This window comes from Aptenodytes forsteri, unplaced genomic scaffold (genome assembly GCF_000699145.1).
Source record: "Aptenodytes forsteri isolate BGI_AS27 unplaced genomic scaffold, ASM69914v1 Scaffold8, whole genome shotgun sequence".
Classification (NCBI taxonomy): domain Eukaryota; kingdom Metazoa; phylum Chordata; class Aves; order Sphenisciformes; family Spheniscidae; genus Aptenodytes; species Aptenodytes forsteri.
The window spans coordinates 626266-652830 of NW_008796218.1; the positions used below are offsets into that span (position 1 = coordinate 626266).

General features: G+C 38.7%; 1 protein-coding gene across 3 annotated transcripts in view; it reads right to left on the reverse strand.

Moving 5' to 3' along the window:
- The window catches only part of MOB2 (MOB kinase activator 2), a 121227-nt gene that overhangs the window by 83829 nt on the left and 10833 nt on the right, over positions 1–26565 (reverse strand). Inside the window, exon 1 of one of the 3 annotated variants that reach the window (XM_009288668.2) lies at positions 1282–1718. The exons of 1 other annotated variant lie outside the window; for it this stretch is intronic. In XM_009288668.2, coding sequence (XP_009286943.1) covers positions 1282–1367 — 86 coding nt within the window. In that variant the 5' untranslated portion in view covers positions 1368–1718. Of the gene's footprint in view, positions 1–1281; positions 1719–26565 lie in introns of those variants that run through there. One more of the 3 variants, XM_009288671.2, reaches the window with a different exon arrangement.

Sequence of the window (26565 nt, forward strand, 5' to 3'; positions counted from 1 at the left end):
GGAATCACAGAGAGATTTATCTGGCCAAGGGGCAGACAACCAAAGAATATAGCAACCCTGCCATTAAGAATAGATAAATGACTAACAGAACTTCACCTTGTAATACTAGATTGACCATAATTTTACATGGGTATTCTGAAAGCTATTCACAATCCTCCACCAGCCATCTATTACAAACTCAACTCAACGTCTGCATTCAACCATTCCTAAAAGCTTGCATTGAGAACAGCGTAGCACAACCGTATGCTGCCTATGACTACGCATCTAGTGGACTTTAAACTTGAACCAGTACTGCCCCCTACTGAAAGAAGGGCCTGCACGTGAAAATTGCAGCAACTTTTATACCATTCTATTCTTCTGCTTCATTTATGTACCTTGTTTTTCCTTCTTCTCTGTAAGCCTTTACAATATTCAGAGTTCTGATTTATCATGTTTTTTTCCTGCTTCTTCTTCCCCATGAGGGCTACAAAGGCATCAGATAGGTTTCTAAGTTTACATACTATAATACCATGCCAGCACATATAGACTCCAGAAATCAAAGAGTTGCTGCACTAAAGCACTGCAGACAGCTCACATTTTTAGCAACGTAAGAGCAGATAAATAAATAAAAAAGAGAGGCGTTAAAAAATAACCCCAGAAAAATGATTTTAAAATTTTCCTGTCATCTGCAGTACACCAGTCATACGACAGTGTCATGAGATGTTCTTGTGTAGTAAACCCAAGATACTTAAAGAACATATATCCATATTGATTCAATACTTTGAATTAATAAATATGCCATAATTAGTAATTGATTACTAACAGTAATCACATTACTTTCTCTGATATAAACCTTGCAACGTTTCTATTTTCAATCAGTTGCTCCACTTTAGTATTTAGACAACCTGAAACTCTGAATAACTTAAGGATTGAAATACTGTACAAAATCTGAAAGTGGAGTGCTTTTAGCAACATAAATATAATTTGGCTGAACAATACGTTGGCTTGGAACATTAAGGAGCACAAAGTTTGAACTGGTTGAATGCAGCGTCTCTGAACCTGTAGAAAAGATGGTAAGCATGCCACTCAAAATAGAGGAAAGTACATCACTTCAGAAGCATGTCAGTTTTCTGATGCCCAGGAGCTGGGAGAGCCTGTATCTCAGCCCCGAATCCCCAGCTGGCAGCAGCCACCAGAAGATTTTCAAAGTCGCTGTGAGGACATTCCATGCACTGCAGCAAGTTTCCATAGCCAGAGGCTGACTCCATTCCCTCAAAATCATCCAAAACACCCCAACCTCACCACAGTGCGCTGACCTCCACAGGAGTGCTGGCATCAACCGGCTGCAGAGGGAGCCCACCGCCCACACGCATTGCGGGGCTGGCCATCAGGTCCCCTTCCCCAAAAAGGCAGTGATCGTCATGTCACACGCAGTAATCCAGAGTCCAGTCTCGGTTTCACTTTTCAGCAATGATCGTATCAGAAAAAAATAAAGAGCGATTACTCAGCCGGCAAGGAGAAGAGGGCCTGATCCGTTGCTGCATGATACCCTTTGAATCTATTTCTTAGAGTGCATGTTAAACTCCACACATTAGAAGAAGTGCTTGTTTTAAATAACACAATATTTTATTCTTCCTGTTCTCTAAGATATACTAGCTCCAACTCTGAATGACCTCTCACTTCACACAATGCTTCTGTGGGAAGGATAGACCTTCTCTTTTAAAGAAAATAATTGAACACATCTTAGGTTGTTAAAGGTAGATCCTGATTGCCCCTTTTAATTAAAAAAAAAAGGCAGCCTTTTACTGAAAAAAAAAAAAAAATTCTTCCCAGCCTCTGTGAAATCCTCTATACTTTTCACTGTTGGTGGCTGTTACCCAAAAAAGAGCCCAGGTACAGTAGAACAAAAAAAAATTAAATTTATTAATAGATTTTAAAACCAACAGAAGAAATTAACTATACCCCAGTATATAACCTGAACCAATTTACCTCACGTTTGCACACTGTGGTCTAAGATTAAACTATCAAGTCTTTATATATATAAAAAAAAAATCTCACTCAAACAGTCTTTATTTCAAAACATAGAAGCGTATCTTAATGTTTATAGTTCATGGAACAGAACCAAAATCACTGAGAACAAAAACACCATGTATGGACGGGAGGCTAAAAGCCCATTTCTGTATTAATAATGATGAAGACCTTAAAAAAATGGCATGCCAAAGCAAAAGTATCTGTCATGTGAAAATCCCTTGTTTAAATTAAGCTTTGATAATTCCTCTTCACGAAATCAAAGCTTCAGTCTAAAATGACATCTAATACATAAAAGTTTCAAAAGCCACTGTTCTCACTCAGACCCCCATATGAACCTGTCAAAAAGGCTACTTATCTTGAACTATCATTTTTTACTGAATAATCTCCTTTTGCCCCCTACCTTGCTTCAGCTATGCTTGTGTGCAAATATCAGATGTGGTGGTTCGGATTAGTTTACTTGCAGCACTTATCACTGCATTCACGAATAGACAGACCACATTTCACTTATGGAAAGGTACACCTCATTACCACAGAATTGAAGGAACACGCTGAAACTGAGAAAAGAAGCACCTTTTGCAAATTTTTTTTTTTTTTGGGGGGGGGGGGGAGGCTATATACAGCACTTTAAAAAACAGATGCAGCCCAATTGTTCCTGCAATAGTAGAAGCAACAACACACCTAGCCTAGTCCAAGTCAGTCTTGTTGAGATAAAACTGCATCATGTTTCTAGCAATTTTTTCCTTAGAAATCAAAAGCGTCGCGGCTAAATTATCTCTCTGAAAGCCCTGAGTGCTGCCACATGCTTTGTCACTATAGCAGTATCTTTCTGCTTGGCAGCCTCACCATGCTTTATCACTCTCTTACTTCAGCTGCCATATGCTTAGTTTCTTTGGCTGGGAGATATTATGCCTGCTGAACCACTTAGTCTGCAAGTGTAAGAAAAGCATCCATCGCACGAAAGGGCTAGCAGGAACCGACATATAATTTTTTAAATCCACAACTTCAATTAGATTTATCATCCTACAGAAAAAAAATTCATTCAATTCCAAAGATCCCTCCAAGGAACTACAGGAGAGACCTGTCTGTCAACAGAAGCATATTCTAAATCCACTTTTCAGCACATCCTCTCCATCATGAATAGTTAAAACAGCAAAACTTCATAAACATAAGGCTGGACTCAGGCTGCCAGGCTATACAGAGAACTACATGCAAATGGTACAATTACAAGAAGAGTGTGCCGGGCAGATAATTCACCCAGACTACGAGAACTGGGCAGAAAGCTCAGAACCGCAAGAAATTCATGCCTGTTTTACCTTACAATAATAAAACGAAACAAATTTATTCACCTCTACCTTTCATAGAAATTACAACCCATACAGATTGAGGGCACAGAACAAAATGTATCAATTTGCCATAATGATGCAGACTGACAGCAATACAAGTACCGTGACCTTTAATCCATCTAGGCCTCTTCTGTATGTTTAAAAGGAAGTCAGGTTAGAACTGTCGACTGCAATGACAGATTACATGAGCCTCACTGACGAGTCTTTCTATGTGTTACATCAGTTTCATATATTCAGTAACCGAAGACATCAAATAATTCTGTTGCCTGTATCCTGACTGATACTCCTTGCCTGAGATGTCATGCAAAGTGCAGTTATGCTTACAGTGTCTGCAGCTCTCAACTATAAAAAAGGAGGAAGACGTGAACCAAACACCATTCCAGCAAAGGAGGTTAAGCAGTTAAAAAAACCAAACCCTTGTTTGTAATACTGTGACAAAATTTGCCCACTACAATTTGAAATAGCCAATCAGAACAAGCTTCCTAAAGAAAACTATCTGGAGAAAATAATAAATGGTAGTTTCAGTCACTTCCTTGGAAAGTAATATTGATGCAATAAATAGAAATTATAATGAAAGTAATGGAAAGTATTTCTGAATTTACTACTGATATATGAATGCACGGAAAGAAAACATTTTCCTCCTTAATTAGCATGCTCACTCTATCTGACCTTTGAGATCTTTTTTATGAAGCCTGAGAAGACTGACATTCTGGAATGTTGTCCTCACCCAGTGCTAGAGAAGAATTATAACACATGCAGTTGAACAGGCAGACGAGTCCATGTTTTGAACTTTCACACCTACACAAATAAAATAACTAAAACCTTAAAGCCAGCCAAAGAAGAACTGATAGCAAACTTAATTTTACCACCTGATACAGCCTGTGGGGAAGGGTCAACTCCTGAATGAGCCTCTTGAAGAAAAGGAAATCTATGTTTTGGTTCTCTGGGTAAAACTGTTGAGAAAGACATCAACACACACAAAAAGAGGTAAACATGTGGCCTGCAATGAATATGAAAAACTTAAAATGTCCAGCCTTTTTATGCACTTAGAAAACTTAAGCATTCTTTTGAATGCACATTTATATTAATTAATTATTTCCTGCATTATCTACAGCATTGCACACAGGGAAGCAGCTGGACTCTGGAAACTCAGCTTCTCCCTGCTGCTTTTCATCCTAATGTTACATAATGGACCAGCTTTTATAGTGTGACTGCCATCCTTGTCTTTGGTCTCTGCTTTTAAAAATTTTTCTGGTTTTTTTTACAGTAACCTAACACACAAGATCAGTATCGCATCATAAAATCTTTTATGTCTAGCTAATTGGCAATGTCAGTATTATATCCTTAACAGAGAATGACCTAATCCATCTTATTCTGCATTGAAAGTAGAGGACTCCTCAATTCCCTTTGAGTATGTGATGTTAAACATACTGCAGTTATCGGAGGCAAACACACACCCTCTGGGTTGCTGGGAACCAGTACTGTTCTAGTTTGCCTGGTTTAATACAGGATATCCACACCTGCACTAGAGCGCAGTAGAGCACAATGACAGGAAAATCAAGTTGATTTTCAGAAGGTATTCTTTTCTCTGATAAAAAAAATACCCAGAAGCAACAAGCCATTTTCACCTATGGTTCATTCGTCCCCCGTCCCCCCCCAACACGACTACAGTATATTTGATTCTGTAAATTATTTTGAGTGATCATTATGACCACTCAAAAAAAGCGTCAGACAGCAAGGCTGAGCTAATTAAACCCAGCATGCTTTACTGTTTCTGAAAAGCTCTCTCACTAACCAGCTGACCAACACAGTAATACTTCTCATCCACAGATATAAAAAAGCACTTTCAAAACCCGCACTTTCCAAAGCACTTCCTCTGCTATTTACAGGGTACAAAAGCACACCCCCACAAAAGCACAGAGCTCAAAGGCAGAAGAGAAAGAGTCTTCATTTCTCCTTACACCCTATATAAATGTCTCGCATATTGGCCTCAAAATCACCCTTCAACCCTATAGTAAAAGTTCATCAAGGTCCCAGACCTTAATAAAAAAAGTCATATAGGCAAACTTACAAGTTGAAAAATAAACAAACACTGTAAGTTGAGTAAATAGAAAAACCCTCACTAAAGCCACTGTAAAGATACTGTAAAACAAAATATTGAACAGATAAACATGATTAACACTTTAATAGTCATCACCAAAAAGACAATAAAATACGTTTAGTAACATTTCATCAATTCAGTTTATAAACCCATAGTGCAGGAGTCAAATACAATCATTAATCAGGTAGTCTCATCCAGCACAGCATTAAGTGCAATCCAAAATCTAGAAATCAGATAAAAGTAGTTTGGATGTTTCAGAAAGGAATTTAAGTAACTATCTTCCCTCTAGCACACCACATATATCCCAAGCTTTTCCCAAATAAAATTAATCCTTCCCATTTAGTATTTCTCCCCTTCTTGCCTAGAGACCTGTAAGGGGGATGTATCACCACTATGTTAAAGGCCCCCCATTACCCTTTTCTTTCTCCCACCTTACACAGACCCTTTACTCACATGCCAAGAACTTAGTTTACTGTGGAAGCTTTTCCCGAAGGGGTGAATCATATTTTAAGGACATAGTCTAGCACTAGTACATTTCATGGGAAAGTTATAGACTTAAGGCAAAATACAGAGACAAGTAATATACTCAGTCATTATTACTGTTGTTCTGACTTTCAGGTTAATAAAAATTTAACCATCATGCACACAGCACAAAGAGGTATATTAGTTCACATCTCAAGAGACTTATCCAAGCCTAACATAACTTTTATCAGTTGTACAGCACAGCTACAATTTAGAGACCCCCATCACACAGCCACAAAACTAATGCCGGAAGTCCTCCACTTCTTCTCATTCTCATTACACTTCCAGAATTATACTTGCAATAGAAGCAGCAGCATCCTTCATGTAAACATGTATCATCTTGATTTGCTTGAGGCTACACAATGTTCCTTGGAAATATGTCACTACGAGACCCAAAGCACAACACTCTCCACCTTCTCCATGTATGCCTGGGAAACACAATATTCACCTCCCAAGGTCGATATGAGGAATACCATTTATAACTTGCTAAGCTTAAGAAGCTATACAGCTCTGCATAGCTGTCCATTTAGGGCAGCAGCTTAAAGACAAGGCAGCAGCAAAGCAAAAGGTGAGAGAACAGTTTCCCCTTCATAAAGGCCTCTGTTCTCTCACAGAAATCTCACAGTCTAATGAGATGCACCTCATACATCAGGTGGTATTCTTACTTGACAAGCAGAAAGATGGCTTTAGATTAAAAAAACTGAAGCACAATTCATCTATAGGTCAGGAAGAGATGAATGAATGTTTCAGATCCTTAATATTAGTGGTGGTCTTCCTCCTGAAGAAAGTACTCAGCCCAAAATCACTTTTCTTTCAGAGGGAAATCACTTCTTTAGATACTGGAATCTTTCAAAGAATTATCTTCTCAGGGACTGCAAAAAATGTTTGTGAACATGCAGTAGTCCACAGCAGAGGACTTGAAAACCCTCAGTCACGTACAATACATTTAAATCACGTATTATCTAACAGGCAAATGCATTACAGTTTTAAAAGTTGATAGTGAAGATGGAGGGTTTTTTAATGACAATCAGGGTACTACGTTTTCCGAAGGTAACTAAACATAAGTGACTTAAACTAATTTTAAATATGGTGTTTGCTGTTATACCCCTCTTGTCAGACAAGCATGTCCCAGACCACTGTGGAAAAATTATTAGTGAAAAATGTGTTAATAGTTATCATGTTACCAGTAAAGCAACAATAAGAAACTCAAAGCCTGAGCAAAAATGTAGATGGAAAACTAAGCTGAAGCCACAGGACCTGAGTGTCACATTTCCTTCCCTCTGACTCAGGCCTGGAGATATTCTAGGCAAAAAAAAAAAAAAATCATCCAGGATGGTAAAGTATGCCTCTTTGACAAAGGCATCGCTGCCTTTTCCAGGGGCTCCCTTGAAAATGTGGTGCAAGGAGGAGATTTATCTACCCTGAAAAGTGAAGTACTCAAAACACTATTTAGAGCTTTCAACTGTAGATGCTGCCTGAACTCATTCAGCTTATTGTAACACCAGATGTATCTTAAATTCCTGGTAGTGTTTCACAGATAACTTAAAAACAAAATACAACAGTACTTCTATTGCCAACTCTTGCTTACTTTTTTAAAATGTATAAACAAGCCAAGCTGAATTGAAATCATTATGTTTCAAAACATCATCCTCACTAACACTTATTTCATGGGCTACAACAGTACAGTTATTTCTTATTATCCAGTTAATCAAAGTATAAGCATTTTTGACAGTGTGGCTTAGGAAAAGTCAGATTTTTGCTATTTCAGGGAAAAGATTCCATTTATAAAGTATAATTTTCCAGAAACCCACATAAATACATCTGTACAGTACAGAAATTTCAGCTTGTTTCTTCAAATTGTTTGCTGTTAATTTTTCCATTTAGCTGGAATCCAGGAGTGCTTGGATTCTTCACTACTGCGTACAATATTGCTTCTGCAAATTAGGCTATTACCTGAGCAAAAATTTCCCTGTTAGACTGAAGAGTACAAAATGTACACAGAATAGCCATTTTTAAAACATACTTCTGATGTGATTTGCAAGATTCTTTCTAGCAGCTGAAAACTAAGTTATTCTTCTGACTACTGCTCCTTCTTTCGGGCTACAACAGTGCTGCTACAACGGTAAATATAGGTTATTAGCCATCACTTAGCTGGTATGCTAGCAATCACTATAGAACCAACACCCACAAAGTTTCTCCAAAATCAACAGGTGAGAGCAAAGCTCATATAGATAACTATATCCATACTGGCCTATTGAAAATAAACTGCAACCTATGTAGCCTAGTCTTACACTGGGGAGGGAAGACACACAGTATGAAATTCAACCACAGTCTGAAGTTACTGGTGGCATCACTTTCCTAACATTAAAGGTGTGCTGCATTTTCTGGTACCACAGTCTGTGTTAATACAAAAGTCATCCTGGGGGGAAAAGAAGAAAAAAAAAAAAAGCACGCTCATTTGTCCCTCTGCCTATCTAGATATTTATCACACCCACCAATGTTCCAGCCCTCTTACCAGCTTAGTAAGATGCAGACTAAATATCTCAAGGATATAACCATATCCAAGTCTTTTAAAATTAATTTTATCAGCAGATCTCAACGACTTACCTGGGAGTTAACCATTTTAGAGATGGGAAATGAAAGACAAAAAGGAACTGGAGAGACGTGTCTGATGTCACCTAGCATGCTAATGGACAAATTCAAAATAAAAATCCGGATCTGAGAGTCCTACACTAGCACTCTGTAGCCACAGCAAGAAAATCTGAAATCCAGTTAGTCACAACAAGAGCAGCTCCGCTTCTAGAAAGAGTATTTTATTCCATGTTCACTAACATTTCTTAGTAATTCTCCCAGCAAATATTTATAACAATATGGACACAACAGAATTCTCTTCCTCCCTCCCTCTGGAAATGCAAGGAAATTTACTTGCAAGGAGCAAGTTTAGAAGTATTTTATCATCCTCATCAGAAATGTTTTTTCAAGGATTCAGTGAGGGTGGAGATCTAGATAACTTTTCACATTAATTTCTCTGTGATAGGTCTATGGTACATGTTCAGCATAACCAAATGCAGATTGCATTTTCTGCCACCTATGCGATACCTCCTTCGTACCTGATTCAGGCTCTAAGACCATGAATTCAACAAATTCCAGGAACACCAATGTTTGTTGGGTTTTTTTAGTTATGCTGCACAAAGTAGTTAAATACTATCCAATGTCCCATAAAATACTTCATTACTTTTTCTTATTCAGTGTTTCCCCAACAACGGGTATGCCACAGATTGCTGGAGTCCTGTCTGCATACACTTCCTACCCTGCAAATCACCAGTTACCTGCAGTCAGAGCGCACTCTGGCACCAACAGCGCTCCCTGTTTCTCTTTCACAGTGCTCTCTGGCCCTGATGCATTACAATACCTAAAGGCAACCGGGGATGGGGGGCTGGAAGAACAGACATTAGAGGCTGTGAATAAAAAAGCCATCCTTCTCTTTTAGCAGTATTACTAATATTACTAATAATTACTAGTTTTTACTATGTGTAATATGTGTAAATATACTAAATTATTAATAAAATTACTAGTAATTACTAGTAATTACTAGTAATATTATTAATAATTTAGTATATTTACACATATTACATATTAATAAATTACTAGTAATTACTAGTAATTACTAGTAATATTACTAATAAGTATCTCACCTTCTCATTTCTTTATCTGAGGATCTAGCAACTTGGAAGTGACTTTGGAGACTGTGTATGGTCTGACCATGGTACTTCCATGGCCTGCTGGATGAAGCTCGCACTGGCTGCTGCAGCTTCATCTGCTCTGTGGGTGTCACCCCGGTTTGAAGCTATCAGCTACCATGCCCGCAGCCATCAGGTCCTGCCCAAAGAAGAGAGCTCAGACTAGTTTCTCCTGGAGGGCCTTGGTGGTGTAGGTGCACAGATGTTACTCCAAGCAACTCGGGCAAGAAATAAACTGATTCATCATCAAGAAGAATAGCTAAACTAAACAGAACCAAAAATTCGTTAGTTAACAGAATTCACAGCACCATAATTATAAATCCTGGTGAAGAACACTGGCTAATGAAGGAACAGCAATTCACAACACAATGCACAGTGTACTTTCAGGTTTCTCTTGAGCTTGACCGAGCAGGCAAAGGGATGCTGAGAACAGTGGAAAAAGCTACATGGCTTGTTAAAACAGGGATTGCTGCCCTTTTCAAGCGACTAAGGTAATTTTTTTCCCTCTAAATGTAGTTAGCAGGAAAGCGATATTAGAATAAGCAGCTCCAGGCAGTACATTTCTCTTCTAATTATCCAGTGTTGATTTGTTTTTGGTAATTGCCTTTGGACATTTTAGCACAACAGACATTATGAAATATACACAGAAGAAAAAAATGAAAAAGATAGTTTTTCATCAGACAGCCAAGTACACATTTATCTGGCACTGCAAGCAATTTGTCCTCTTGTTTGTATCTGAAAACAATGCTAAAGTGAGGAAAAAACATTTCATAGTAAATTAGAGGCCTAGTGTAGTCATAGACAACATTAGCATGAAAGTTGTACAATTAAACTATGTTTATGTAAAAGCGAAGCAAACTGATCTGTACAACAGTTAGTCTTGTGAAGGTTTGTAAAATGTTATCGGTAAGAATTTAAGAGCTGCAGGTTGAAGTACAAATATTGGAAAAGCAATACACCAAATCTTACCATGTACTGCTGGTTTGGGAGCTGGTTTTTTGCATTTTCACTTTCAGTGTGAAAATAATGCAGCGGTAACTACCATGCACTCACCTGCACATAAAAGTGCCCCAGTGCAACACAAAGTTTTCAAACAGGTCCATGTTGTGATACTCAAACTTGTTTCTAACTCTGGTAGGGCAACAAGAGACACTCATCCAACAGTTGCTGGCTGTTTTCATCACAAGGAAATACTACTTGTTTCAAACTCTGGTAGGGCAACAAGAGACAGTTGCTGGCTGTTTTCATCACAAGGAAATACTTCCAGCTTACATTTACGTTCTTTCACAGCTGCACAGTCCCCATGAACCAATACATCAGGCCACAGCGCAATCTTGCAAGCCAAAGAATATTGGAGAGTTTCACCTTTCCCTCTGCATTCTTGCACTGGGGGCATGCAGATGGTAGGTACCCACACACTGGGTGCGTTCCTGTTTCACAAGGCTTTCAATGGCTGTCTAGGTAGCATTGGCCTTAAACTGCCACTGGCCTCTAGCAAGACAATCTGATTTGTACTTTGTTATTCTACTAGATGGATTTGCATAGCATTCTTGAAATATTTTGCTGGAAACAGACTACTTGAACTTAGTTTTCTAAACAGCACTGTCATCCCAGTCATTAAACGCTTAGTGGAAGCCATACCCCAGAGCTTTTATACTTCCGTCCGTTGTGAGGAACAATTTCTTACCAAACATCAGGAAGCACTGAACTACCAGCCTGCATTTCACAGTGTAAAGACTGCACTGTAGATTTAGGTGAAGTAATTTTCCATGTTCTTCCTAAATTTATTTCATCCCACAAACATTAGCTACTCCTTCTCCAGATTCTAAAACAATACGTGACACTAATCACAGATTTTGCCTACTAAATGGCCACAAAGCATCATTATCATATCCTTCAATTAAGGACAGGGTGTTCTACTTCCTTAATGGTGTCAGATCTTGCCTGCTAAATAACTACAAAACATCATTATTGTATCCTTCAATTAAGGTTACAGTGTTTTGCTTCCTTGATGGTGACTGACCAAACAATACATAAGCTACAGGAAAAGAGCGCCATTCCTCTCTCATGCTACCTGCAGATTTGATTAATGCTAAGAAGCTGTTATTGTAGTCAGTGCTATAGACAGCAAAATGCAAGATAAGCTCAGATGAGTACCTGGTCTTACAAGAACCACCACATTTCTTCTGCAGTCAATCTTAATACATAAAATACTCAGACCCCAGTTCAGAGTTCGTGAGTGCAAGTTTCTGCAGGAGTACTACAAGGTGTATTCACTTTTGTTTTATCAGGAGTTAATATTGATCATCACAACTATATATATAAATCAGTCTGAAAGTACAACCAGCTGTCACAAGTGCCCCTGAGCAACAGCACTGGTATTTGCTACACGGGAAGCATTATTTCACCATTCTTGAAAGCAGAAGGCCAATATTTTGCTGAGAACCAGAAGAGGTGACTACAGAAAAATTACTCTCTTCAGGTGATGCCTGTGCTCTCTTCAGATGGGGATACTGGGACTTTGTTAGCAGCAAGGTGCCCGAAAAAGGAAAGATGCTATCCTGAAGATGAAGATCCCAGTAACATTTGTCTGATGGAAGAATTCAGCTTCTCCTGAGCAACAAGAGGAGACCAAAACCATTGCGTAATTTTTGGAAACACAGAGAAACAGATTTAACTGATGATGCACTACTTTTTAAAGTTAGCTTTGGTTCCAGTTAAATCACAAAAGTGGCATGGCTGAGAACATGGTGTTTTCTGCTCTGCTGGGGTGGCCAGCATCCAGGCCATCTGCGTGGAATGCACGACAGGACATTCCACCCTTCCGCCAGCATGGCCAGTGGTGCCAGCCGCTCCTGCAACCCGCCGAGGGGACAGGGAAGGATCTTCTTTTGTTTTCCTTATTTGTTTATTTGCTTTACTCTGGCAGCAGGCAAAGGGCTCTTTTCTTGCCAAGTTCATTACCATTGTAAAATGTTCCAAATTACACTGAGTAGAGCATGCTACATTGAGGAGGAAAAAAACCTGTAAAGTTTACAATTAAACTACAGGACTTTATAAGCCTTGATTTTAGGAAACAGGTGAGAGCTGGATATAGCACATCTCTAAGTGCTCAAATCCACAAGATCACTCATTCAAAATATTTCTTCCAAATTTTTCAAAGTTTTTTTGTTAAATTAAAGAATCACCCAAGTGCTGTCAGCCTCTTCATTTAGTGATCTTCTACAACCCCCTTCCAAACCTTTACAGTTTTATATCTGGGACTATCCAGTCATAGCTCATTTATTAATTACCATTTTCTACAAATGATGATCAATTTGTTATTATCAACATTAAAAGGCATGCCTATATCTCTTTTCCCCCCATTAACTCTCTCCCTCATCCCACAAAGTTCTTGTCCCCCCCACTCACTGAGTGCAGACACAAATTGTTGGTGCAGCATCTCGCAGTCTCCTAAAGATGACAAACTAACCAAGCAGCAATATTCTGCTAGTGGCAGAACAAATTCAGGAAAATCCCATCCTCCTTTTCCTCAGTGGCACCACAGCCTAAATCAGCCTTTTTGTATGGCTGTGCTGTAAGGAAGTGAAAAATGCTACTTAAAAGCATTTTCAAGCAAGCACCCATTATGCTTAAAAGACAAGATTAAGAACTCCAGCTCTATCACTTGCAAAACTCCAGACACCAAGTTGACTGTCACAGCCATACAGAGTATATGCACAGGACAAGTTCTTACTCATTTGCAACACAAAGTTGTTCTATGTCTACTGTGCAATTCAAACATTGCATGTTTTCTTCCGAAGAGACTGTATTTGCTGACTTGCCTCTCCTGTCTAACTATGGTCCCAAAATATATCTATCATTCTCCCACTTCTCAGATCAGCCAGTGCTGTATCAGCAGGGTCCAAGCTGCAAAAGACAGGAGACCTTCCTCTCCAAGAAAGAGGAATCCATTCTTGTGTAGTAACTAGAAGTTCTCCAAGCACAGCAAGAACCAGTGCAGAACTACAATCTGACATGCAGGAGCAAGGCTGTCCCTTCCAAGATAAAGGTCATCAATCAAAATATGGTACTTGTTTGAAAGGCATTATTCTCAAGTCCCTTCTGCTCAGTTGGAGAGCAAAATGTTTGCTTCATATATTAAGAAACTGCAAGCAGTGGCTTGCTCGCCAAGCCACTTTCAATCATTTGTCAGCAGTCCTGGCTAACCTGGGAGGTCCCAGTTGACTGGAGGTTAGCAAGTGTGACGCCCATCTACAAGAAGGGCCGGAAGGAGGATCCAGGGAACTACAGGACTGTCAGTCTGACCTCGGTGCCAGGGAAGGTTATGGAGCAGATCATCCTGAGTGCCATCACATAGCACGTACAGGACAACCAGGTGATCAGGCCCAGTCAGCATGGGTTTATGAAACAAGCCACTTAATCATTTGTCAGCAGTCCTGGCTAACCTGGGAGGTCCCAGTTGACTGGAGGTTAGCAAGAGTGACGCCGTAATTAAAGTGTTTTATTAAACTTGTTCTCTGTCCAATGTCTTTCAGCTTGTCAGGAGAAATTATTGTTACAGGAATTTTAATTTTAAGAATGAAACAAAATTATGTGGGATTAGAGAACAAAATCCTTATCGGAATGTATCTTTTAGTTGCTGTATTGATGTTAATGCTGTCTGCTGTGTGATGCAGCAGATGTTCTGTTTAATATCTTTATCAATGGTTTGGACGAGGGCATTGAGTGTACCCTCAGTAGGCTTGCAGATGACACCAAGTTGGGCAGGAGTGTTGATGTCCTTGAGGGTAGGAAGGCTCTACAGAGGGACCTGGACAGGCTGGATCGATGGGCCAAGGACAACTGTATGAGGTTCAACAAAGCTAAGTGTCAGGTCCTGCACTTGGGTCACAACAACCCCATGCAACGCTACAGGCTTGGGGAAGAGTGGCTGGAAAACTGCCTGGTGGAAAAGGACCTGGGGGTGCTGGTTGGCAGCCAGCTGAACATGAGCCAGCAGTGTGCCCAGGTGGCCAAGAAGGCCAATGGCATCCTGGCTTGTATCAGAAATAGTGTGGCCAACAGGACTAGGGAAATGATCATTGTGAGGCCATACCTCAAATACTGTGTGCAGTTTTGGGCCCCTCACTACAAAAAGGGACATTGAGGTGCTGGAGCGTGTCCAAAGAAGGTCAACGAAGCTGGCAAAGCATCTAGAGAACAAGTCTTATGAGGGGCGGCTGAGGGAACTGGGGTTGTTTAGCGTGGAAAAAAGGCGGCTCAGGGGAGACATCGCTCTCTACAGCTACCTGAAAGGAGGTTGTAGCGAGGTGGGTGTCGGTCTCTTCTCCCAAGTAAGAAGCGATAGGACAAGAGGAAATGGCCTCAAGTTTCGCCAGGGGAGATTTAGATTGAATATTCGGAAAAATTACTTCACCGAAAGGGTTGTCAAGCATTATAGCCGGCTGCCCAGGGAAACGGTTGAGTCACCATCCCTGGAGGCATTTAAAAAAGACGTGTAGATGTGGTGCTTAGGGACATCGTTTAGCAGTGGACTTGGCAGTGCTAGGTTAATGGTTGGACTCGATGATCTTAGAGGTCTTTTCCAACCTAAACAATTCTATGATTCTAAGACCTGAGCATAGTAATAACTCTATAATAGACTACAAGAGTGCTGAAGATCCCACAAAACCCATCACTTTCTCCAAATACATGAGGTTCCAACAGCCAAGAATTAAACCCAGAAATCTTTCATTGCTTTTTCACTATGGAAAGATTTCACAGTTACCCTTTAATACAAAAGGAAGCAGTAAGCTGAACAAATACTTACTGTCAACCCTTAAGCAGCATAAGCTTAGGAAAAAGGATGAAAGGAGAAAGAGAAGAGTAGGAATAGCATCAAAAGCAAGCACTCATCCACCACTTTGTGAAGTTAAACAAAAGGCACAGAAACTAATCAAGCTGCTGTAGGCCCTCTGCCCAGCTCATACCTGCCACGCAGCTTCTGCCCACAAAATACCACAACACCAGACATGAACATTTCAAAGACTGAACATTACCCTTCTGTGAAATGTTCCCACATTTCTCAGCTGAAAAGGAAAAAGAAAATGGACTGCTGTCTAAATCAGTTTACCTAAAATAAGCCATCCCTTCTTCAACACTCCCTCCCTACCCCGAGGGATTTAAGAAGCATGCATTGCCATGATCTGACAAGAGGTAATCCAATAAACCAGACAGCCTCCCTCTCGCCTGCACAAGGACACAGCTGCTCTGACTCCTCATCTAGGCCTTGTATGTCCAAATGTCATCTGTAACAGCTCAGCCAGATCTTTACTGAAGTAGGAAGTGTTAGGCACTCCTCTAATCAAGGCTGCAATTAGACCCACATGCAGATAACCAAATCCTGAAAGCTTCTTCTGACACAAAAAGATTAGTAGAGCTTGTGTTTTTTTCAGCATCCCTTTTCACCTCCTATCTGTTACAGTAGCTCTGCTAAAACTTGGTACACTTCCCAAGCAAAACTGTCACCAGCTAATCTCTAAAAGCCACCAGTGCGCTCTCTCTCTCTCCCCCCTCCACCCCAGATGGATCCGTCCACAGAACAAAAACAGCTGCTCCTGATAAACCTACATGGCTGCATTTCACAATACGCTGGAGACTTCTAAAGTACTGCATCTGAGCACAGCATGCTTGGTTCTATAACAAGTGTATTGACACACTGCCCCTTGCATCCTGGAAGCACAAATATTACTGGAAAAAAGGCACAAAATCAGAAATTTTAAGAGTTAACTGAGTCACAAGAATGAATGTACTCTGAACAGCAGCTAGGCAACTTCAGGTTGAACAAAGTTACAGTCATCTTCAGTGAGTCACACAAAAAGTACAACTTGCAAAGAAAGCAAATTAAGAACATTGTTATAATTTATTTTAGTCAAGAACTTCATGTCATTTCATATTAAAGTGTATTTTTGTTTTGTAAGTTACATGCTGGATTTTCACATCACAAAACATGGCTTGGAGCATGTGGCAATAGACAGTATGTGATGCACATCCTACTTCCTAACTTCTCTTTGGTGCCCTGACCAGCACGAGTTTGCCATCTGTGGCACTAAGAGAGAAGGAGGACATTTATCATTATTCTTCAATAATTGCATATTCAATAAACAGGATTTTATGCATAACAGCTGCATCCAGCAATGGGCAATGTGTTTTACCAAAGTCAGTCCTTTACCAAAAGATTACACCTGACTATCCACAAAGGGAATCCATTCCTGTCCCCAGGTTACACAGCATCCCAGTTAGGGAGTGTTATGTCAGCAGAAAAAACTAGCAAGAGAGATATAACTTGAAGCTGAGCTTTTTGCTGGCTATTACCATAGAGGGTGACAGAACACAAAAGAAATGATACAGAATGAGTCTGATTTGCATTCACTTTGCTGTAGCAAAGCAACTTGAATATAAAAGAGACCTAGTCTAATTTTAGTAGAAAATAAGCTGATGTACAAACTATTCTTCCAACAATGACAATCAAGTTAGAAAGGCTAAACCTCAGCTAAAAACTACATTTATGGAAAGTGTCCTAAAGCATCTGTTAAAACATATCAACATAATTAGCATTTTCCACAAAAAAAAAAAATCACACATGTATGTACAAACCACCACCACAAACCCTCACGAGATCTGCAGCAATTAAACAGGATACCTGGCAAGCTGACATGCAGCTTGTTTCTGCAATTGCCCTGGCCCCTCTACTCTTCTGTTTACCAGGGCACCCTGATTTTGCCATCCTGACTAATTACACTTTGTCATCAAATTTGAAGTTACTTTTCTTCCTCCAAACATAAGCATACTCTGTCATAGTGACATTTCTGAATCCACAGCTGTAGCAAATGAGAGGAACAACTTTATAGAGACATTTGAACAATTATCTTTCTCAGAGGACATATTACTTAACTGAAAATGGATATTAGCCTGTTTTATAGAAAAAAATGTGTTTCATCTTGTCTAGTACATAACAAGTTTCTGAGAGAGACCATAGCACCTAATGTCACAGTTCCACAAATACATTAAGCCAGCAAACTGTCACTACCACCGTTAGAGTTGATCCCACTCCCCTCCATCAGTCCCGGTCTCTCAATCTTTCCTCTGTGCCTCTCCCATGCAGAGGTATTTGTGCAGCAGTACAGCGAATTGGATCAGGAACTGATCCCAGTTAAACTGAAATGCTGTTTTCTTTCCATTAGTTTTAACTTGCATCACTAGCAGGATTCAATTCCTAATGAGATCCCTCAAGCACTTGAGCTGGCAAAGAGAGGGGAATAAACAGCTGAAGTAGTGAGAAGAGAACACTTCTCATGGCAGTCCAGTTGGCCCAAAGTGCTCGGGGAACTATAGCATAAAATACATAGTCTTTGTGTGATACCAAGATTTTTGTTATAGGATACTGTGGTGCTTTTTATAAAGACCAGTTACTCCTTGTAAATCTGTATATTTAAAGGTCAGTTCCACAGAAAAGTCTTCAAGGTTGCCTTTATATATCCTTCAGTTTTTGCTAAAACCGTCTTCTGGAGAGAAAGTAAAGTATATGTATCAGGAAATTAAAAAAAATTTAAAAAAATCAAGAGATGTAGTGCATAGTGAGCAGAACAAGGTACCAAACATGAGATATTTATGCCAAGTCTAACAAAATTAAGAAGTTCCACAGCAGTCAATACGTCTCTTCTCAACTTCTCCAGAAGAGGAGTTTTTAAAAACAGAGGAAGGATCACAGTAGAAGTGATTGGGCACAACTCCTAATGTAGCCAGAGCTCACTGGGGCTGAGGCCTACTCTTCTAGCCCTATGGTTGTGATTATTACAGACGTAGTGGTACCAACATTTATGTTGAGTGGCAACTGGCAAAACAAATACGTGCTTGTTTTGCCTCAAGAGGAAAATTCTCCTCCTCCCCAAAGTGATCCACCACATTTCCTCCCTCTTAATACGACAAAAGCACTTTAATGTATTTACAACGCCACATCGATAAGTCCACATTTACCTTCTTCAGTCTCAGTCATGAAAAGTAGCAACACATTTGTTATATTGCTCTTTTTTTGCCCAGCTGCATGGATACTAGGAGAGGAAAAGCCATGTGTAAGAGATTTTTATTGATGTTGATTTTATGCTATAATTTTATATTTTCATACTTCAGTGTGCTAATGTTTTGTTCAAAATAAATCCAAATGACACAAAATGATGAGCTAAACCTAGCACTTAATTTTCCAAACAGTACTTGCACATTCTGCATTTTGATACATATGCTAATACCTACTAATTAGAACCATAACAAAGACTTTAAAGATAGGAATTAGGGAGAGGAACTTTCCAAACCAGATTTATTCATTATATGACAAAACAAACATTAGCACCATTTCTCCTGTATAATGATGCAAAATATTCTCAATAGGAGAAATGGGGGGGGGGAATTCTAATAGGAAAAAAATTAAGAAAGTTAAACAAAAAAGTACGCGTTATAAATTTGTCATTTCATTCAGTATGTCCAGCCTCAAACACTGTTGAAATAAAAAAATATTATCTAAACTTTAACATAGCTCAAAACCAAGAGATACCACAGTTTCTGGGTCGTACAGTAAAAATTCTAGCTACAGTATTAGAAATGAGTGACATAAACACCATGGAAGGGCTGAATGATGAAATCCATACTGCAGTATTATGGTTAAATTCTCTGTATCTGTAGCAAAAAATAGTCTTATCGGTTTAGAGCACTTAAAGGACCAGGAAAGCTTCTACGCTCATATGCCTTTTTTTTTTTAACACACACACAGATGAAGGCATATTTTACTTTTTATCAACACTGTTAACTACATTAGGTTAAGAGGTTGTTTTACAGTAGCCTACAAAAGAAGATGAAGCAATACGATTTCACTGAATGGGAAGATCCTAATCAGTACCTTGTATTAGCAATGTAATACCGAAGACCACTGAGACAGGGCTAGAGGTTAATACCAGTCATCTTCCTAGTAAAACTCCTTTGATACAGAAGGAGGCGCTTTTAGAATGTAATACTTAATTTCCATCAATCATTCTGCTTTTCTATTAAACCCATAAGCAAAATCACATGAACATATTTCTAATGAGCATATGTTGAAATCCTCAGAAGTATTTCAGCATGTCAGGAATAGGCTGTTACGCTATTAGAATTGCAAATTGCGTCACTTTTAGAAAGTGATCAGCAACAGGTGACTCGGAAGTTCTTGCTAACAGAAGAAGGTTTGTTTTCACAGTAGTTAACAGTTACATTATGGCTAACCCATCTCAACTTTGCAGGCTTACTTACCTCAGCAATCTGCACATTTGAAATAAAGCAGTAGGAAGGGAGAAGTTTATATTTCTGTTCCAGGCTGCTGCTTTCAGTATTTGTGCAAGTTCATCTGTGGTTACGCTGTTCCATAATGACAGCATGAATATTCAAACTGCTACCAGACTACTTTTTTCTTAATACACACCCTGAGAAATAAAACCCGAACCACAATTTAGACTACTTAGATATCTGTATCATCACAAAATACTTCTAAAAAAGCTACAAATCCATCCATTAGTTACAACAACCTTGCTAGTTGTTCAATTCTTACATCATTTATGAACATATGCACTTCTATCCTTAGCATTCACCAACTTTGTCAGATGGAAGCACAAAACATCCTTCAAGCCACATTCTCAGTAGGAGCACAAGACTGAAGGAAATAACACAATTTGAAAACAGGATGTGCACAAGAGATCTTTTGCATGCACATTCCCAACTTACATCTTCAAGGAAGATTTGGGCAAGGGGAGAACAGATTCAAGCCCAGAGCTTTACATAACCAGCAAAACAAATAAACAGCAGTAAGAGGACAGAACAACAAGATTATGCTCCGAATGCTGTTGTCTAACTGGAAGGCAAAGCCAAGAAGCCCTGCAGGAAACACAGGCTAGAAGCAAACTGTCTTACTTCCTATTGCTTCTGTGTTTAAAAACATCCCCAGTATGCATAAATCAAGATGTCATTGGCAGTGAAAACAGAAGCCCAGCTTAACTCCATAGCTACAAGGCTCTGTTAATCCCTCTCTAACATTTTCACTAGGGTCCCTAGCTTTCTTTTGTTCTCATAATATCAAGCTATGACAAAGAAACTATGACAATGACACAGACAAAAGAAATTTGTATTCACTTGTCAGATACTGGGTAAAAATATCTCCCTCATAGGTACAGTAATGAGAATTAAAGCAAGCAGAGGCTACTGTGGCATATGGACAATCATTCCAATTTTTGAACACAAACTTATTTACTGCAGCACCCAAAACACTGAGAACACTCACAGCTGTAGTCTAACATGGATCAACATAAAATACCAACATCATTACTTGATTTTTTTTTTAAGATAATCAGTCTTCAGAAACATTCTCATTATGCATACATCAGCTCTGTTTTTTAATATTGCAAGGTGTAGCAAGAAAAATGCTGTCCTCAGTAAACTTACTGGAGGAAGAAATTGGAGCAATAGAAAGCAATAGTTCTCCCCTATAAATAGGGAATCTCCTGCTTTACACAGCCATGCTAAAATCCAGATAGCTTTTCTTTCGACAAGATGTATCATACTGAAGTCTATCATGGAAGTTATAAACATGTTGCTGCCACAGTGCATCTGAGGAAACAGGCACTGTATTTTTAACTTTTCTTTGTTTCCCTTCCACTCCCATATGTGAACTATTTTCAAAGTTATCCAAAGAATTTATCAGCAACTTCTTCATTGACTTGTTTTGATAAAAGGTGTACCTTCTAGAGGAAGAAGGATGAAGGAGATGCAACATTTATAAAACCTGCACAACTTCTCATAATAAAGGCTCATAAGAGTTGCTACAGCCTCATTTGCTCCCTTGGTACATGATGAGGTCATTCTTTAGATGAAGAAGTACTTAATCTTCTCTAAAATCTCTTGGAGAATGTAATACCTATACGAGTCAAGTTCTACTGTATTTTTAAGGAAATGGAATCTCGCCAGGAAGAGCTGAGGTACAAGACTCAAATGTTGGATGCTGTCATACTTTAGTTATCTTTTGAACTGTGTTAGCTAAACCAATGCAAATTCTCATAAAATCTACGTGGACAATAATGTGTACACAATGGTTTTGTAACAATTTGATTTAAAACCTACTAAAGAACAAAGCCAGGGAAGAGCAGTGGGTTTTCAAAAGCCTAAAGTGAAAACAGTTCCAAGGAATATAAAAAGGTCATTTCCAGTCACTACACAACCTGATTTATTCTCAGCATGATACCAACAAATCAGAGGTAGCATTCAACTAATCAGCTGTTTGAACTGTCTTGGTTATATATTACTCCTTGCAGTACCCAACAGAATAATATTTTCTTCATCTTCATACTTAGATACTATTTATACGTCTCCTGATCAAGACACTTCCCCTGTATTTATACTACATAAATAAAATAAAGCTAGGATTATTAAGCTAGTGCATTACTAACCATAAAACTTTAAAAATACAAAGTGTATTTAGACCACATGCTGAGATCTCTCTTGTGCATATTGAAAAAAAAAACCCACCACAAAACCACCAACAAGTAAAGCACTCACCTAATGAGACAAAAAAAAGTAATCATTATTCTCTTCTATCAAGGATCCTCACCATTAGCATTTTGGGGGAGAGAAAATTCACTTTAGCATTTACATAATTTTAATTGGCAATTACATTTACAGAAAGCACCTTCAATCCATGATCTTTTTGTTTCATATTTCCAAATGCTAAAGTAATTCCTACTGAAGGATTATAATTAGCAAACTGTGCTTAAACATATACTGGAATTGCTTTAAAAAAAAAAAATCACAAAAAATTACCACAGACTGAAACCAACCCTTCAGGTTGTGACAAAAGTTTATTAAAACTTCAGAAGCTTCAGCTCAGAATAGCCAAGAGGAGTATGCAAGTTTTAAGTATTTAAACTGTTCGGGAAGCACTGCAGATTCAAGACCACCAAGGCCAATGTACCATCTGGCATCTCTGAAAACACATCCCTGATCCAAGTAGATATTTGTTTTTGAGAAAGAGCTATAATAAAAAAAACAAGCAAGTACAGATTAGAAAAACAACAGTAGATCAATAATACAACTCATATATATAGCCAAGTGGTCTTGTTTCCAAATGTACATCCTATTCTTGCTGATGTTAAAATAGACTTGATCTTAATTCTTACTTCTTTCTGGGGGAGGAAGAAAAAAAGCTGGTGTATTTTCACTTCTAGAAAACTAGTAATGAAGGAAGACCACCACCGTGATTCAATATTAACATCCTGGGATACTTTTAATTCCATGGAATTTCAAGTCTTCTCCCCCAAGAACCAATTTTGTCTTTTTCCCTCATTATCATTGCATTATCAATATCATTAAAAGTTACTACAAGGATTAACATATGTCTAATGACAGTCACAGTCCCAAAGGTGACATTTCAACAAGAGGGAACAGTAAATACCAGAAAAAGAGTGACTTCGTCATCCTTAGGAACCAGATGCTGTAATTCAGGGCCTTTAAACAAATGCAAGAATGATATATGCTAACAAGACAACTGACTTCATGAATAATAAATCTGAAAAAGTTGACCTTAGTCCAAAAAGTATTAGTTTGAAACAAGGAACAGATACATCAATTTCTTAATCTTTCTGTAAGACACATCACAGAGGTGCAAATGCACAAATAGCTCTGACTTAAAAATCAGGAGGAAAAGCATTCCATTAGTACTTCTTAAGGTTTTCCAAACTTAAAATCAAATCACCAACTAATACATTTAGTACTTTTGTAAGAAGAAACTGATATTGCAAATGAGTGTTACAAAAGTTATTTTAGAAGGGAGTTATATTTTTGTCCCTCTATAACAATCAGATTTTTATGAAGTATTTCAACTTCCTGCATGTTGAAAGGGGAGGTATTTGCAAACAGAAGAAAAGATTAAGCTTTACCGTGCTGTTATGTAAATGTGTTCTGGGTATCTACCTCCACATCATAGGACCATGCATAATGCAAAACAACAGCCTACCAAGCCCAATATTCCATTTCTGACAGCGGCCAACACTGAAGTGATTCAGAAGACTCCATAAAGCTCTGGAAATGCAGCTTATTGCCCAACACCATATCCCAAGGGAAATTTCTTCCTGGCTCTGACTGCTCAGCTTTGATGCATTGACTGAAAACCAGTATTATCCTAGCTAGCACTCTTGCTAACGTGGTTAATCTTTACAGAACTGTATTATTTACCTTAGTGAATCATACAATTTAAACCCCATAGCTCAACTATGGGCTATATACAAAAGTTATTCCTGTTTATTAGTATTCCAACCTTCTATTGTTACACATGATGCCAAAATTGTTCTTTATTGTAAAAGTATGCTGGCAAGTCAATTGTCTTTAAACCCACTTTTGCCTTATTCTCCCTCCCGTTTTTGAACTTTCTGTTGCTTTTCCACATGATGAAGCAGAACAAGTATTTATTGAAACCTAGTTAATCTGAAGTTGTTCTGGATTTGACTTTGTAACAAGAACATCTTGGAGAATTCATTCTTTCTTTGGAGGTCCTGGACAGCGCCTGCTGTGATACATTGTCATTTTACTACTAAACTAAAAAAATTGGTGCAAAGAAGCAAATCCAAAGTAAGATTAAAAACTGAGCAAGAGTTTCATGTTAGTAGCTGGCTGTCACTCTAGAATAATATTTGTTTTAGCAACCCCGAGTTAATGAGTAGCCCATGGCTATATGATAACCATTGTCTTCCTTGGAGATTAAACTCCTTTTTGGACAGGTTTATCTCACAATATTTTTACTTCATGTCCTGTGCACTCCACCCACATCGCTAGTCTCCAGGGATCTTAGGGAAACGAGCCACGGGGATAGTTCCTGTAAGCAGCCACATTATTATTTTCAGTGGGAACATGGATCCAGTTTGGATTAGTTGTTCCCACAGCTGTTTGGTCCTGCCTCAGGTTTTTTTGTATGTAAAAAGTCCATATACTTGGGCATATACTAGCAAAAGGACAAGGGGACAGTCAATTGCAATTAGGCTCTTTGAGAAACTTCATCCTTTCATAATGATGCGATATTTTTCATCCAAAACATACCAAAGTTAGGATGCATCATCCCTCTTATTTTAGCTAATACAGACCAGATCTACTTCATTGTTTGGTCAGCAATAACAAACAGGTGAAATTAACTCTCTTTCCATCTAGCTAGTAAAACTTTGTGTGCCATTTTTTAAAAGTATAAGATTTAGGATAGTGGATCGCAGAATTAAGAGGAATAGAGAAAAAGAAGTAGATCTTCACATTTCACTTTGCTAGGAACAAAAAGCTCTGGGTGGATTTGGTTTGCACATGCAGTCTGGCTCTCCCATTACAGGAGCCTTTGACCTCCAAGCCTCATGTACTTTTTCATAGCTCATTTAACAGATGTCTAGTTTGACTTCTAGAGTACTTCATCAACATAATAAGAGCAGCAAACACAGAGCAGTTACCAAACTCTAGTTTCAAAGGAAATGGCAGAGGACACAATTTTGCACATTTCAGCCCAATCATATTTCCTCTTCCATCGCACTATCAAATCAAACCCTCCAGAAAGCAATGGTTCTTTCCCACTCGGGTACTGTGTAGTCCACAAATGGCACACTGATCTGTTAGTTAGGTGCCCTTAAGTTCAAATCTCACATCATTCAGAAGACATCAGTGTTTCTCCATCTTAGCCCTTGAGACTGATCAGTAGTATCTTTTGGCCTGACTTGTGATACCATCAAATTGCATACACTGATTTTTGGCATAACTAGGACTAGAACCTTTGTCTGTAAAGTCACAGACCCAAACAAACCACATCCACACCTTATAATAAAAGTGTGCTAAGTCCACAAGTAGAAGAAAATATTATATACAAACCATGGGACAAGAACTATTGGCCTAGGGATTAAAGGGCAGGCAATTATGTTCGCAGCCACAGGCAACTGAAAAGTCACAACAGACAACAACACAGACAGCATACTGTGATACACGGGTAACATGTTGCAGGCATCTATTTACAAAATGTGCACGTGTGACGAATCAGGCCACAGACGTTTATCTGGATGAATGATAAATTACTCCTTTAGGTCAGGCATGTACTAGAATTCCCCGGATCCAAGTTCTTGGTGCATTTGTTTTGACAGCTACAGTTCAATTACAAACAGTGATTCTACATAAGATACTATTGTGTGCAGTATTTTATAAAAACAAAGGTCTTAGTAGTAATGGAAAATAATTATTATTCCTTTATTATACCCAGATAGGAAATGATGATGTACATGCTAGCAAAGTTTTATTACATGTATAAGCACCTTCCTTCTTCCTATATTTGCTTCATGTCTGCTCAAATTCTATCTGCTTACTTTAACAGCAATGGCTGTTCTTAACACTGGGGACGATCAGCCTGGTGATCTCTCTCATGCACTCTCATGTTTGTTTCCAAAAAAAATTCTTGCGGGTGTTTTTTTTTTGTTTTTTTTTACTGTTTGTCATTGCAAGAATGTTTTTCTACACAGGAAGTCAAATGAAGTTAAGAGTGAATTTGAATTGCATCTGTTAAAACACATTAAAACCTTCATGGAAGTTGTCATTCAGAAGTTAAGCAACCTTCATGTTAGCTTAATTCGTGATGCCCACAGAAATATTTAACACCCTTTTATTTTACAGTTTTGGCTTGGCTTAGAAATGCTGTGGATAGCCGACACACCCTAAACAAGTAGAACCAATGTGTTGAAATGAGTCTCTCTTTATTATAAAGTAACTTCCTTCTCAGGAAATTTTTGCC